This window comes from Nuphar pumila, chromosome 17 (genome assembly GCF_984573655.1).
Source record: "Nuphar pumila chromosome 17, dmNupPumi1.hap1.1, whole genome shotgun sequence".
NCBI lineage: Eukaryota > Viridiplantae > Streptophyta > Magnoliopsida > Nymphaeales > Nymphaeaceae > Nuphar > Nuphar pumila.
In genome coordinates this window covers 7,209,639-7,226,086 of record NC_143265.1, presented here as the reverse complement: position 1 = coordinate 7,226,086, position 16,448 = coordinate 7,209,639, and the positions used below count along the sequence as shown (strand labels likewise).

The following is a 16,448-nucleotide window of genomic DNA, read 5'->3' as shown; positions in this document are numbered from 1 at the left end:
TATATATATATATATATATATATAAGGAGTTCCTTACCAACAGGGATATCAAACATTACCCCAATTTAGTGAATCCCATCTATCCCACCTACCCCTGCTGCAGTTTGGAAGGCATGATTTGGGAGATGCAAGCAGAGATGGGAGTGGAAATGTCCCTATTTCAATTAACATCCTCACAAAAATGTAGCTGACAACTCCAGCCTCATCATCCATTTCGTTCTCCACTCCCACCCTCATCATCTCCTCTTCAACACTAGCTCTCAAACAGAGCCAAACTCAAGGCAACAAGTTAATTCTCCACTTTGTATGTCTAAATCTCACAACAGCAGACCAAGCACCTTTACAAGCTTTGTCAAACAGTTACGACGCTCCTTCATACTGAAGCCCGAGGCCCAGTACGCCGAGCCCCAACTAATCCATGTTACAATTCAGGTTCACCAAGGCCTGGCTAAGTCATTCACTGAGGGCCCAGCATGCAAGTGGACCCAAGTGAAGCCTCAAATCCAACTAGTGTCACTTACTTATAGCTCGCCTTTAATCCCCCTACCTAAAATTCTACTCCACGGTTCATGGATAGAAATCAACAACAAACTCTTTGAAAGTCATTCAACAACAAACTTGTTAGTTAAAAACATCAACCCTTGGACACTCCAAAGACCAGTAAAAGTGAAGCTAGATAAATCATTCTTCTGCCATGCGCTTGAGGTCAAGTTTTGAAGAAGCACATGCACACTTCTATACACTCACACAAATGAAATATATCAACCAATAAAAAAGGAAATAAAACTTGAGACAAATAAGACTAGAAGTATAACAGCATCTTTATTTTGAAACAGAATAGAGTTTGGTGACTTTCACAATAAGAACAGAAGTATAACAGTATCCTTATTTTCAACTTTTGCATCTCTAACATGGAAGTCAGAGATAATCTGACAAGAGCTCCTGTTCCCTTATCGTCATCATCAAATAAAAATGACCAAGAAAGAATTACCATTCAAGCGTTTGATTCTCCAACCACCACCAGTCCCAAGATTTACAAAGCTTCTATTCCATATCTATAACTAGACGTAACCATATATAGAGAGAGAGCTGGTTCTGGTTTTACCATTTCTTGAGGAAGAGTCTCTCTTCATTCACATGCCAACAATGGCCTTGTAGAGCTGCTTTAGGCAGGTGGCGATCTCTTCTGCAGAGACTCCTCCAGCGGTTCGAACGATGAGGGGGCTCTCGGGGGGGACAGTGTCCTCCCGCTGGTAGCTCCCGGTTGTCCTCATAAGCTCCTCCGACCCCTTCTCCACCACCCCTTTGAGGATCAGCGTCTTGTGGGAGCCCGACAGCAACTCCTCATAGTCGGTGTCCCCGTGCTCACCCATAAGCACGTACATATTCGCCACATTGAGACCCCACCGAACAAAGAGGTACCTAGACAGATAGAGAGGTTAAACTTTAAAGAAAATTTCAGAGTATAATTCATCTTTTTGTGAGGTGGGATATTGGGATGTGACGTGATCTGGATTCTGGACATAAATCTGGACACATCCGATCCATATGTATTTTGTGTTTGTATTGTTTCTTTTCTTATTCTCTTATTTACCCCTCTATGTAAAATCGTGTGTTTGTATCAACAGGGTATTGCGGTTACCTTTCTTATATTCATTTATTTTTCTTTATTTTTGGTATTCGATATTCGAAGATTTGATCAGTTTCGTTTTGTGCTCATGCTTCTCGGATTCTACCTGTGACTACTGTTTTTCATTCAATATGTGTAGCTTTCCTTTCTTATCTACTTTATTTGTTTCCCAATGGACCCAAATTCATCTCAATCAGCCCTTTCGGCCAATTTCTTAAATCAACTAGTCTTTGAAAAGCTGAATAATTCCAACTTTCTTACATGGAAGAGGTAGATTACTCATTTCATTAGGAGCCTGGATCTCGGTGGTTATCAGGATGGATCGGTATCCATCCTACCAAAATTTATTTTTCAAGAAGAGAAATATGAAAAGGGGTTGCGTAGGCTACAGAGACTATTCAGAATCCTGAATTTGTCAGTTGGATGAAGAGGTATCAAGTATTAGTAACTTATATTACCTCTACTCTTTCCCAAAGAGGTATTGATTGGGATCCCTGATAACCGCACAACGTTGGATTTATGGACTAGACTTGTCCAAACCTACTCTTAGATTTCAAAAGCAAGGGTGATGTATTTGAAGAGGAAATTTTAGAATCTCATAAAGGACTCATCTATGTTGATCTTGGAATATTTCAACAAAATCAACATTACAATCAACTTGCACTAGCTGGGTATGAAGTGCAAGATAAAGACAAGGTTCAACATTAGGTCTCAAATATCATGTCATCTCCACCACACTACAATATCTTGAGAGACTTCAGACTTTTGATGATTTCAAATCCAAATTTCTCCATTATGAGATGTCAATGAAGGGAGCATTCAAGGATTTGGAGAAACCTAATATTGATTCTCATGGAGTCTTGGTTACTGGTACCTCCTTTGGTCATGGATGAGGAGGGTACCGAGGAGGCCATGACAATCATGGAGGATGTGGCTTGTTGCCTACTCCTAACATGACTCCTTCTGCAAATATGAATTTCAATAGAGGCATTCCTAATTTTTACATATGCAAGAAGCGAGGACACGTAAAGGCCAATTGTTGGTTCAAAGACAATCCTAGGTTCAACTTGGAGGCTCAAAACAAAGGGCAGGGCAGCAATCAAAATCAGAATAAAAGGTAGAACAATGGATCCCAGAGTGTACCAAATAAGGAGTTATTACTGGCGGCCTTAGCAAGATTAAGTTTCAAGAAAAACGACCAACGAGCTTGGTACATTCACTCAAGTGCAGCCAGCCATGTTACTAGTGACACAGATAAGTTTTCTACGTTGGTTCCTTACTCTGGTAGAAGTAATATTGTTACTGGAGATTGTAATCGCCATCCCATCACCCACTCTAGAAAAGTTTCAATTCCGTTATCCAATTCTAATTCTATAAAATTGTCTAATGTTCATTGTGTTTCGAATATCAAGAACATTTTGTTTGTTTTCAAACTTGTAGATGATGCAAATTCTTACATCAAATTTACTTCATCTTCTGTGAATGTCAAGGGCATCCGAACGAACAAGACATTCCCTAAAGGGGAGAGATATGGGAACATATACATCTTCAAGGAAGATCCCTCCATTGTTTGTGCTTAGATGAATCAACATTCAAAGCTCGAGTCGTTGTCTTCTACTTATATCTTCAGTCTTTCTAAGTCAAATAAGTCAAACATTTATCAAGGTCGATTGGGTCATTGTAGTCGTATTTCCGTTGAAAGATTGGTCGCTAGTGGATTCTTATGTAAGTCAAGTTTGAATCAAGAGTTTGATATTCATATTTGTCCAATTCGTCAATTATGCAAGAGTCATGTACTACCTTTCAATGTCCTATAATAAAAGAGCTTTGAAACCTTTTGAGATTATTCATTATGATGTTTTGGGGGCTTGCCCTTGTTTTGTCTTATTCAGGAAGTAGATATTATGTTACTTTCATCAATGATTATTCCCGATTTACATGGATATATTTATGAAACAAAAGTCTAAGGTTTTTAATTTGTTTCATAAATTTCATGTCTTTGTTCAAAACCAATTCTCCATTGGTATTCTTAACTACTAGTATTCTTAACTACCGGTGTGATGGTGGAGGCAAATATTTGTCAAAAGACTTTATTGATTTTCTTCAGTGTAATAGAATTAATAGTGAAATTTTCTACTCACAAACACCCCAGCAAAATGGCATGGCTAAAAGAAAACACCGCTATATTGTTGAGAGTGGATTGTCTATAATTCATGCCACCAATATTTCAATTAAGCTTTTGACAGAGCCTTTGACACTGTAGTTCGTGTCATAAATAAACTGCCCATGAAAATTCTTGAGTATGAGTCCCTTTCTTTGCATTATTTGGGACACACTCAGATTATGATGATTTGCAGGCCTTTGGTTGCATTTGTTATGTTTACATTGATAGCACTTTAAGAAACAAGTTTGAGAATAAAGCTTTGGCTTGCAAGGTCATTGGATATGGAGATGATTATAAGGGTTTTAGATTCTATGACCCCAAGGTTGAGAAAGTCAAAATTTCAAGAAATGTGATATTTGATGAAAGTAATTTTTCGAATGTTAATAGTGATCATGTGTTGCAGGGAAGCAAAGATGTTGAGAGTTGAGACTCATCAGCCGTGGTTGAATGCTGATCTTTTTGCATCTGTAAGCCATGAAGGTCCCAATCATGACACTTCACCACCAACTACAAAACAAATTATTCAGATTTAGCAGCATCAAGGAAATCATGAGCAGAATAATGTTGGCAACATTGCGAAAATCCTTGAAAGGTTCAAGGGTGTGTTTATTTTAGAAGAAATCGAGAAGTTCACAACACTGATGATCAACAACAAATGTTGGAAGAAAATCAACATCAGTTGCTACAACCAAGAAGATCCACCAGAGTGCGACATCCCATTGCAAGATTGGGTGAGTCACGAAAAATTTAGTGCAGATTTTCAGATATTTTTTTTATCCAAATTGAAAAGCAAGAAAAGCCCAAAGTGTTTCAGCAGACTGTGAAATCCAACAATCTAACCGATGGATTGAAGTCATGAATGAAGAAATGAAAGCCTTACATGAATGTTAAACCTGGGATATTGTTAAGCAGACTCTAGATAAAAATGTTATGGAATCAAAATGGGTTTAAAAAATAAAGTATAAACCAGATAGGAGCATTGAGAGATAAGGCCACAGTAGTAGCTAAAGGTTTCACTCAAGAATATGGGCAGGATTACGAGGAAACATTCAGTTCAGTTGTGAAGATGGGAACAATCTTAATCATCTTATCATTGGTTGTTGATCATGGGTGGAAGTTGAGTCAGCTAGATGTTAAAAATGGATTATTGCATGGAGAACTGAAAGAAGAGGTTTATATGGAACAACCATTAGGCTACAGTGAGGATAACCCAAGAACACATGTTTGCAGACTGAAAATATTTATATATGGGCTCAAACAAGCTTCTCGTTCATGGTTCAAAAGTTTCTCTCTAGAAATTCATAGGTATGAATTTTATCATTTAACTTAAGATTATTCTTTTTTTTATCTTCAAGGGAGAGGATTTTATTACTCAGCTCCTTATTTATGTGGATGATATAATCATCACCAGCATTTTTTATCAGCATGTCAATAATGTGAAAGGTTTTCTTAACAAAAGATTCAAAATGAAGGATCTTGGTGAACTGAGATATTTTCTTGGAGTGGAAGTTGATAGGAATGGTGAGAAACTCAGGTTGACTCAGCATAAATACACTCTTGATCTTCTTGCTAAAATGTGAATAATTGATTGCAAACCGGTTCTTACACCTAGCCCGATACATCAGAAACTCAGTGCAAATGATGGGGAGCTTTACGAGGATCTCACTAAATATTGAAGTATCATGGGTATATTGCAATATCTCATATTCACCCATCTGAATATTGTTTTTGTTGTTAATCAAGTATCGCAATTCATGCATGAGCCCATGTCCACTCACATGGATTCAATAAAGAGAATTTTGAGATACTTGAAAGGAACCATAGGAGATAGTCTATGTTATAAGAAAATATCGAAAGAAGAAGATGCCTTGACTGTAATAGCTTATTCTGATGTAGATTGGGCAAGAGATCCAAATAATTGGAGGTCAGTTTCGAGCTATTGTGTCTTCATTGGAAAAAAAATGGTTTCATGGAGCAGCAAAAAGCAAAAGGCAATGGCTAGGTCTAGTACAAAGGTGGAGGATTGATCCATGGCTGTTGTGACTGCTGAAATTACATGGATTTGATATCTTTAGAATGATTTGGGTGAAGTTGTTTAAAAGTTTGTTCTTCTTTGTGATAATCAAAGTGCAATCAAGATATCTTTAAATCTCATTCATCATGGAAAGACTAAACATATTGAAATAGATCAACATTTTATCAGAAGGAAGATTGAAGATCAAGAGTTGGAGACCAAGTTTGTTAAAATAGAGCATCAACTGACAGATCTCTTTACAAAAAGATTAACCAGGCAGAGGTTTTGGTTTTTGAAAGACAAGTTGTCCATGATAAATGATCAGGCACAACTTGAGGGAGGCTATTGGGATGTGACATGATCTGGACCTGAATTTGGATATATCTGATCCATATGTATTTTGTGTTTGTGTTGTTTTTTTTTCTTACTCTTATTTACCCCTTTATGTAAAATCAGGTGTTTGTATCAGCAAGGGTATTCTCGACATGTAAAATACTTATGTTCAATATATAAAGGAAAGATATAGAGCACGACCCATATTGGGAATCATGAATTCATACAGCCCTAACTCTCTACCATCTCTTTTTGTTCTGCTGAATAGTTCTGGAACACGAAATCTCACGGGTGTTCCTTGAAATGGGTTTTTCTTTGTGAGTTTTCCATGAATTGGCTCTTTTTCCATCTTTCGTGAATCAGTACACGCAAATTTGATCCATTTGGTCTGTGGTGTTCGTGGTAGATTTTTAATTTGTAGAAAAAAATATTGCCATCAATGATTAAATGGAAGCTTGATGCGATGTTCACTCTGAATATAACCATTGATGATTTTTATAATCAATTTGTTTCACATACTTGTTGGTATAGCTTCATTTATTGAGATAATTATAGCTAAGCAATACTCTTTGAGGTTCTAACTTTTTTAATATCATGTGTGTTTATTTTTATAAGATTTTGGTGGGGATAGGAAAGAATTTGTATTCCAAGAAAATGGCTATTTGACAAAATTGAGGCCTTGGGTTCAGGGTCAAAGAGTATGAAATTTGTATCTCAAGGGATCCAACTCCCACTTGGATATAGAACAAAAAACAGCAACAGAAAGCTCATAGATATAGATTTATTCCATACATGGTAATCAAATATTGACCGTAAAGATGGCACATGGTGTACTAAAAAGAAAAAAGGGTGTGGAGGTTGTGGGGATTATAATGTTCCATACCTGAGTGCCTGTGATCGAGATGCAAGCAGAGGAATGACTTGCAACCGTGTAGAGTTCCTGCAATACATTAGATGGCACCGAAGCCCTCTCATCCGAAGCTTCTGCCTTAGTTCATCTATCTTTTTGACCTGAAGCAGTTGCACCAAAAATAAATTTTAACACATTGGGTTATTGTTTATCGTATCAGTATTAGAGTCCACTGAAAGAATTCCTTGATTCTAGCATTTAGGTTAAGTAGTTAATAGTTTCATTCATTAAATGAAGATGTTTTACGCCTTTTTTTGTGGAGGGAGACATCCATGTGTCGTATGCTTCATTATTTTGATGAGTTTATACGATCTTTCTTATATATCAATATATAACGATCGGTTCCTGAACCAAGAATAGAGAATTTCTATTGCATCAATATTATAGTGTATGTTAGTATACCTTGGTGGGATCCTTGACTAAATATGAAATGCAATGAGCATTGCTCGCCTTTTGATCTTCCTCGATAATACTTGAAGAATTAGCCACCTTCCCATCTTTCATCTCTGGTGAATTCATCAATTTTGTTATGGTTTTATTCAATCCATCACATCCCCAGCGGTAGTCAATATGTGAGGCATAGTCCTTGTCTGGGCAGAGCTTCCCGCCTTCCATGCATTGATGTGTGCCTGGGTAGTAGACCTCGCTTCCGCTGCTGCATATCAGAGCATCAAACTCTGTTGCCTGAATCCTTCCTGATGCCAATAATTGTAATGTCTCTGAAAGTGGCATCGCAGTGGAAAGCGCGAATCCGGAAACTCTTGATGCCAATGTGTCCGACTTGACAGCCTTGAACATCTCCTGGATTGCTTTCAGCATCTTTGTGTCTGGCTTTCCCTCTGCACTGTAACTATCCAATGCTATTGCAAACAGCCTCTTCCTTCTTCTCAATGCTGGATATTTGTTCAGTGTGTTCTCATTCTGCTTCTTGCCCCCTTCCACTTGTGCTTCAGCTGATGCTTTCTTCAATTTGTTCATGATCCGCTTCACCTGGTCTTGTAGCTCAGGATCTCCTTTTTCTGCTGCCACCTTCTCAAGTTCCTCAGGATCATACTCCAGTGAACCATTGTCAGATGATTTCTCACCATCAACTGAAAGCCTGAGGGACATGTCTTGCACATCCTTTAACGAATCTCCCAATGAGTCCTCTGCTACTGTATCATCCAGTGGTGTGTCCAACTGCCACTGAGGATGCCTCATCCTGCAGGTCGCCACCCTTGTCAGGTAAGTTCGACAGTGCTCTGGCCATGAAAACAAATGTATGTTCTTCCACCCATTCTTTCTGCATTCATGCCAAAGATTTTTCCCTGCAACTAATTTCAGCAGCGCTTCAGCAATAGCTTTGTCATCATGCGGATCCACGAGCAGCCCATTGTTCAATGCCTAAACCATTTAAAACACATTAATAAGATCCAGGATCCCTCGTGACTGCCTAAGCATATGACAGATTATCATACCCGGTGGATGTCAACTGGACCCCCATTCTTTGTTGCTACCATTGGCAAACCATGTGCAGCTGCCTGTAATAGTTTCACAAAATAAGCTTCCATGTAGAACAGGGAAGGAAAAGGAAAAACAAGAAAAAAAAAGGAACAAAGAGGATGATGCTTAGCATCAGAGCTAGAATAAACCTCGATTAAAGTAAGACCAAATGGCTCCACTAGTGCTGGATTTATAAATACTCCCTGTCATTACACCAATCAGTTGGCACAGACCTGATTGCATGATATGAAAAGCAACATTACGATAGCATAAAGAAAGTTGCAAACCTTAGTCTTTGCTGCTAGCCTATAAATATCTGGGACATCAGATTGCTTGTGATGCTTTGGGTAGGCAACCTGCCCATATAGGTCATACTTATCTATAATCTTCAGGACCGTAGTGAGTACACTCGCATTACCTCCAGACATTTCGTCTATATCGTCCCTGTTTCCCATGATCAATGTCTGCATGCAACCACATAGTTAAAGTATGAGGACTATATAGAACATCAGGCTAAATTACAATGTTTCCAAATTTGAATACTTGCCAAATTCGCAAACTCTCTCAGCGGACGGCACTCTCCAAAGGCTTTCAAAAGAGTGGTTATGTTCTTCTTCGGATCCGGCCTAGATAAGGCCAATATCATCGGCTTATGAGGATTTGTAAGGAAACGCATCACCTGCAAGACTCTATTTGTTTACCATGCACAAGATAGAAGTTGATGAATGCAAAAGTTGTACTAGGCTTCTTCAGTTAAAACAAGCACATAAACCTAACAGCCTGACTCGTGACTCAGGTGGTTCAACTCTACATGGCATGAGTCTGGATTGAGAACCACATGGCATACCTCATGCCAGTGACCTCAATCAATTAACTAGGAAAATTTATCAAGCTCAGTCCGATCTTCCCAAGCCAATGGAAAGTATATTCCAGTTGACATACTTGCCACCCAGTCTAGGTTCTTAGGAACTCAGACCCATAATAATAGAAGCTCCAGTACAGGTAGGGTCTATACTTTTAAAGGGTCTACTTTAAACTTTAGTTTGGAAACATACATCAGCCCATATAGGTGGAATAGACTTAGGAGAGGCACCCTCTGTGATCAATGTAAGTTCTCCATCAGCTTCAGTTAGATCTTGCTCTTGAACCACATTGCTGAAGTCCATGCCTGGAGGAATAACCTGCACGCAAGTAGCAGCAATGTCAGTTAAAAGTTAAACAAGTTCAGATTCATATTATGTCAAAAGTAACCCATGAAGGTTCCGCTCATCTGGTCGGAGGGTCTTGTGACTGTCATCAAGTGCTGGCACGTCCCGACTTTGATACCCATGGGTATAGCTTGTAGTATAATTGGTAGGGTCTGCCTAACCCCAGCTTGCCTATCAGGGTGACTTTACACAAAAGTCTAATAACACTAACAGAGCAGCAGTTATAGTAAAAGAATTAAACAAGAGCTTTTTCTCCTCTTATCTGGCATTTTTAAAGTACTTGTTCACCTTTGGGTTTGAACATAAATAGAAATAACAAAATATACAATCAAACTGCATGCCTGTTTCTATGTCCATGAGACAATAAACAATATATCTGTTTAATGTAAGAATGTAATGGAAACATAAGGATGGATGTAAATGTGTATGTTCCATTTGCCTACTAAGTTTCTTTGTGTGTGTATGCATTCCTGTGCATGTGTATGTGTGTGTATTTCACACATACCGCCATCCTTGGCATGTACCGTCCATGACAATTGACTCCTCTCCTTCCACGAGCTCTCAACACCTTCTCAAGCTTGACATCAAAACCATCATATAGGCCCCACTGTTCTTCGATTTCCTGCTTAGTACTCGTGATGACAAGTTCTGCTGCATCAAGAGAAAGTTCTTCAGCTTCTATGCGTCGCATTATCTTGTAAGTTGCATTGATGTCCTCCTTTGATTGGCGCCCTTGCTTAAGAAGTTGTTCTAGCTTATTTCTTCCAAGAGAATGGCCTGTAAGAACCATAGGAACATTAAGGGCACCCGAAAGAAGTGCAGCACTATCACCAGCATCTGCATAGTGGCCATGAATGACATATGGCCAGACTGGCTGCCCCTTGCCTATCTGTTCTGCCAACACCTTGGACATGTTAAGGATGTGCGCTAGAGCTCCATCAACAAACTCTTGTATATAAGGCCATAATAACTCTTTCCGGAGATACTTGTCCCTAGGTCCAAAGGGTATACGTATAATGTATGCCCCACTGCTCTCTCCTGCATCATTTCCATCCGAATCATATGAGCCTGGGGCTAACATCTCTGTTGGCTCTCCATAACTCCAGTCAACATCAGGTGATGATATCTGGCGAGTAAAGAGGTCAACTCTATACACCCCTGGCATCATAGAGAGTGCCCTGGAAAGTTCTACCACGTATTTTACCTGAACATTTTCCTTTGCCATGTCAGCCTTATAATGTCTACTAACCTGTGCAATATTTCCAAAAAACATATAAAAATATGTAAGGTAAACAGTACCTGACCACCTGTATCAGAATCTCGACCCAGCTCCATGTTATCACCACGAACTAGGCCATGTAAACTGTTTGGACAGAGCCACTAAAATTTAGTGGATTATTTCATTTATAAGTACTGAAGCAGTCAACACATAGACAACATAATACTTAAACCTCAGAGATTCTCATTAAAGCATTTTAAGCAATTAGACAAAATAAGAAAGAAACTAATCATGGCAATGTTCCTAAATGAAGCTTAAACCTTCAACCACTTAGTCTGTTATATGGGACTAGTTAATATGATCACGACATGCTTTTTCTGTCAGCTTCATCTCATGAAACTGCTCCATAGTTCGTGAAAGGTTACATGTTTCACTAATCATACATGTAGAATATAATTTCTTTTGCCAAGCAAACTGACTAGACAACACTAGATAATTTTGGTAGTAACATATATGACTTTGGCTGGTAAATTTACATTTTTTTAATAAATTTCAATCTCAAACTGCTGGCAGAGATGGGCAATACTCAATATGGTTTGCATACAGTAGTTGTGAACTGATCTACAAGGAGCATACATTTCTTGAGGTCGATTTATTTAAAAATTTGTTTACAATAAGGGGGGGGGGGGGAATGGTAAATGGTCATCCATGATGTTTAGTTCAATGATATATCCCACTTATCTCAACTGTGTATAGATATCCTAGTTAGGAAATATAATTGCCCCGTCTAGGCAGTTAACAGAAATAGCACATAATAGGACATACAATGCCATAAAAGGCATTATAATATATACAATTAAATCATTAGTTTATATCAGTTGGGCAGGAGATGCTCCTTCAAAAGTAGGAAGACTGTTACCGAACGTAGTTCCAAATCATGTGATGTTCTGTATCTAAACATTTTGATTCTTGGGTGTGTGCACATTTCCAAGCATTTTATTGACTCTGACAGGATTTTGTCAGCAAAGACACTTATTGAACATCTGTCGAGTATATAGCTTCCGCAAGGGTATTTGCATTATTAGTTGTGGATACATTATTTTGTAATTAGTCCAGAATTTAAATATATTTCTTGCATTCTTGGTCATTAAGTAATGTTTTATAGGTCATATGTATTAGCAATACCAGATCATATATTTCCAAAAGCTATAAACAGATTCCTTGTGAAAATTTTAAAGATCTTCTTTAGGCTCACCTAATTCTGACACCAGCTATACCGACATCATCTTATCCTCTCATGTGAATAATGTACATGTCCTGTCTATAAGGAAATCACAACAAACGCTTATTTAGAATAAAACTTATCTCATTAAATTCTGAAACATCACCTTGGACCAATATCGATTTCAACAAATATAGTTTGGAGAACTGTAGTTTCCAGAATAAAACTGCAAGACTGTGTTCCCTTCTTAACCTACAAGGCAGTGCATTTGGGATGTCAATTTTTCCTAGTCACCAAAACAAAACTTTATCTAATGATTCTGATTAGTGGTTAGTAAGCCTATATTTTCATGATCCTGGAACTGGAGTCCCAAAAAACTTCATTCTCATTTTACTTATGGCTTTAGATACCTTTCAAGCAAACTCAAATGAGACAACAATTTTAACAACTAAAATTCTTGATGCGAGTCAAGACACAAGTATCCTACCAATTAACTGCTAGAGTTTGATTTTGATCACAGAGACAGATCACGTCGGTCAGGCTTGAGAGGAAGGGTATGAATTACCATTTCCCACCCAACATTAATCCAATGAGTTCCGAGTTTTGACAAGAGAATGAGTAATTGGAGTTTTTGGTATGTGAGAGCAAAAGATGGAAACATAAAATAGGAAAACCTGTTGCATGTGCAACGGCAGGCGTTCAGCATACTTAGGCCCACGGTGTAGCACAATGCATGGCATCAAGGTGCCCAGCCAGGGCATAAACCTACAACCCTGGTATCGCAGCAAGCAAATGCATCCTTCAACCTGCCCACATTTGTCCGTGTGAGAGGGAGGGGAGGGGGGAACAAACACAACCTTGAAAAAGCATTCGGAAAATAAATAGCTGTGCCAATCATTGTTCTAGAAATAAGATCGTTATATATCCATCTCTATAGCTTTTTTAATAAGAGATCAAAACTGGATCAACATCCCAAAAGTAGCTGACATGGAGAATCAGAGTACAGCGAACAGTAACTCCGGCATGCATAGAACTAGTAAATCATGTGCAACCCAACCAGGACCAGGCCAATAATCCAAGAGAGCAAGCCAATTAATATTAATTCAGTTAATTTTATCCTTAAAAAAAATAAAGCATTAACTCAGATAACACGTTTTTAGTTGTCCAAAGCCTACAACACATTAGAGTCAAAACTCCCAGAACGTGTAAGTTGATTCAACCGCGCACAGAGTCTTCCATATTTGAAACATCTGCTGTTTGAACTTTCATTCAAATGCAGCAATAATTCTGGAGTATGTGCAATGTGCATCACAAATAGAATATTTATGGTTGACTTAGATTAAATTGTTATAGCTCAAGGACATTGCACAGTTTCATATCAATTATGTTGCTTTAGATTAAAAGCAATTTAAGGCTTAAGCTAGATAAATTAAGATCTGTACAAGAAACTTTCACAAGGATAAAGTAAAAACAACGAGTTATCCAGAAATAACAAAGAATCTTTTGAAGAAATTAATGAAAAGGTATACCTGATAAGCACAATGTACAGTTTCTTTCCCTTGTTATCGTCAGACCAAACCTGAAGATCTGAAAAATTCCTTTGAAATTTCTGTCTTGGGGTCTCGCTCTGCAGCAATACTTCCCCTGTGACATCACCCTTCTCTCCTTCTGATAAATCTTCTGACATGTCCTCCGTGGCATCCCGCCGTCCTTGCTCTCGTTCTAGTCTCCGGTTTGCTAGCCTTTGGAAATCTTCCCATTCCAACTGCTTAAATAAAATGTAAATAGATTAACATAATTTAATAAATGTAATAATGTGAGGAAAACCCGCTACAGCGTGAATTAATATCTAAAAGCGCACACTAAAAGCAACGTGTCAATATTATTCGAAAAACGTAGGCATTGGTTTATCTCCTTATTAAATCTTTCTCAATTCATGCATGAGAAGAACATAGAGACCATCGGATTTGAATCAATTATGCATCAACACCTTTATGATGCTAAAACAGATCTACCCTGTGACCAACATTATCAACTTATGCAAGTCCTGCATGACAATAACAGTGAGAAGTGGTAAAAAAGGAAAAACAAAAAGTACAAATCACCATTTGGACAACAAGAATTTACCAATATTGTTATCAAATATGTTTGTCTCCAGATATATTATGTCATTACCTAAATGAGAAATAGAAAATGTACCATCAGATTGGAACCACGTTGCAGCGCATTGTAAGTTCTGCTAAACATTTTAAATCTTTCATAAAATTAAATACGATAATTAGAACCCATAATTCAAAAGAAATACTAATTCAGACATCGAATCATAAATTTACACTCGAACTAAAACCAATCTGTTTGAAGCACGGTGTATCACTAAAACATTCCTCACATCATTCAAAAACATAACACAACAAGAGAAACGATCTTCCTTCATCTCATGCTCTTTCGATCACGTCAATACTCTGTTCTACTCCACCATCAAATTTCCCGTAATTATAGAAAACAATAAAGAATTTACAGAGACCATTTCACGTCCACCGACTCGGTCAAGAGAGATTTACGTCCTACCATCAAATCGCTCTCAGATCATGCAAAACAAGAAAGAATCAAGGGAACCGATCCCCACAATCCTGCACCATGCAATATTCATACCAATGCACTGTACCATCAACACTCTCTGGAATTGAACTAGACAAGCATAAATAACAACCCATTTAGGAATCCCTTACTCTATCACCAAATCTCCATCCATCAAAACCATGCACGAAATCTCGAATACCCATTTCATATCTTTCAACGATTCTACCATCAAACCAAATCATCAAGACGATTGCACAAAACAAGGACCAATCAATCAAACAAACAAACAAAAAAACATCTTTTTTAAACACTCTGCACCATGCTTAACATGCATCATTCAAAAAACAAGAAACAGAGAAAAACTGAACAACATAGAGAGAGAGAGAGAGGGACCTGCTTCTTCTTGCGGGCGAGGTGCCAGATGCGCCAGCACATGTTCTCGAGGCGGTTGCTGCGCTCGCGGGTGTTGCGGGTGGCGACGACCTTGATCCACGTCCGGTGGAGGTCGGACTCGTCGACGCCGGTAACGACCTCCTCGACGAAGTACTTGGTGGGGTTGAAGTGGCCCCTCTCCCGGACGTTCACGGGGGAAGGCCGGCTGTCCTCCGCGATGGCCGACGCCCCGCTGTCGATGATGGCCTCCAGGTACCCGTTTATCCATTCGTTCCCCGCCATCCCTTCTTCTTCTTCTTGGCCTTGTTGGTCTTGTTGGTGTGTTGTGTAGCTTCTCTTTCTCTTTTGCTTCTTCGGTCTGCCTCACGCTTTGATGATGGTGGCGGTGGTGGTGGTGGTGGTGGAATAGCGGTGGCTCCTACACAGACTCGCACAGATAATGGGATCTTTTCTTTTAGATAAAAGTGATTGTTTTTACCTCTTCACGTGTATGCGTGTGTTTCAGAGAGAGAGAGAGAGATTTGTTCACTCTGTTGGTTCTAAGAAAAGCTATGCTTTCTGCCTCTGCTGTTCATATCGTCTGACGATGGTGGCATGAGATATATATATAGAGAGAGGTTCAGACGAGCCAAACCAATACAAGAGAGAGGTTCAGAGGCTCAGATGGGCCAAGCCAATCTGTGTGTGTGTGTGTGAGAGAGAGAGAGAGAGAGAGAGAGAGAGAGAGAGAGAGAGAGAGAGAAGTTCAGAGAGAGGAAGGCAACACAAGAGAGAGGGGTTCAGACGAGCCAAACCAATATGATAGAGAGAGAGGTTGAGAGGCTCAGATGGGCCAAGCCAATACGAGAGAGAGAGAGAGAGAGAGAGAGAGAGGAAGACAGCATAAGAGAGAGCGGACCCCACGTATCCGGGGGCCTTTATACACGTGTCACAAAGCTAAGGCCCAACATGCAAACGTGTGCAGCTGCTACAATCGTCTCGGTCGCTCAACCCGGCCCTATTCTCCATGCTCTCTCTCTCTCTCTGTGTGTTTTCTTAATTAGTATTTTTTTCTTTAATTTAAAAATAATCGTTGGGAACAAAAAGAAAAAAAAAGTTCATTTAAAGTTTTACTCCTTTATTCTCTGACGCTAACCCTAGGTTTTGTAACTGATGAGGAAAACCCTAGTTTTTCACTTTTCTGCTAATTAATAAATTAATAATGGGAGGAGAATGTGCCCCAGCTATTTCAGAAAGACAGGTTTGTCCTTTCCCACTTATGGTGACCAACACTTCCTCTAATGTGATTATGTC

General features: G+C 38.9%; 1 protein-coding gene across 1 annotated transcript; it reads right to left on the bottom strand.

Moving 5' to 3' along the window:
* Positions 1 to 803: 803 nt before the first annotated feature.
* LOC149811514 (putative sucrose-phosphate synthase 2) lies at positions 804 to 16,039 on the bottom strand. The gene is made up of 12 exons (XM_089993554.1): positions 15,156 to 16,039; positions 13,712 to 13,947; positions 11,041 to 11,104; positions 10,247 to 10,945; positions 9,589 to 9,714; positions 9,081 to 9,212; positions 8,821 to 8,997; positions 8,683 to 8,736; positions 8,509 to 8,571; positions 7,454 to 8,434; positions 7,025 to 7,152; positions 804 to 1,422 (listed from the first exon to the last, which is right to left on the bottom strand). Exons 1-12 carry the CDS (start codon positions 15,435 to 15,437, stop codon positions 1,134 to 1,136), a joined length of 3,231 nt encoding a protein of 1,076 aa, XP_089849680.1. The 5' UTR covers positions 15,438 to 16,039; the 3' UTR covers positions 804 to 1,133.
* Between the last annotated feature and the right edge of the window lie 409 nt (positions 16,040 to 16,448).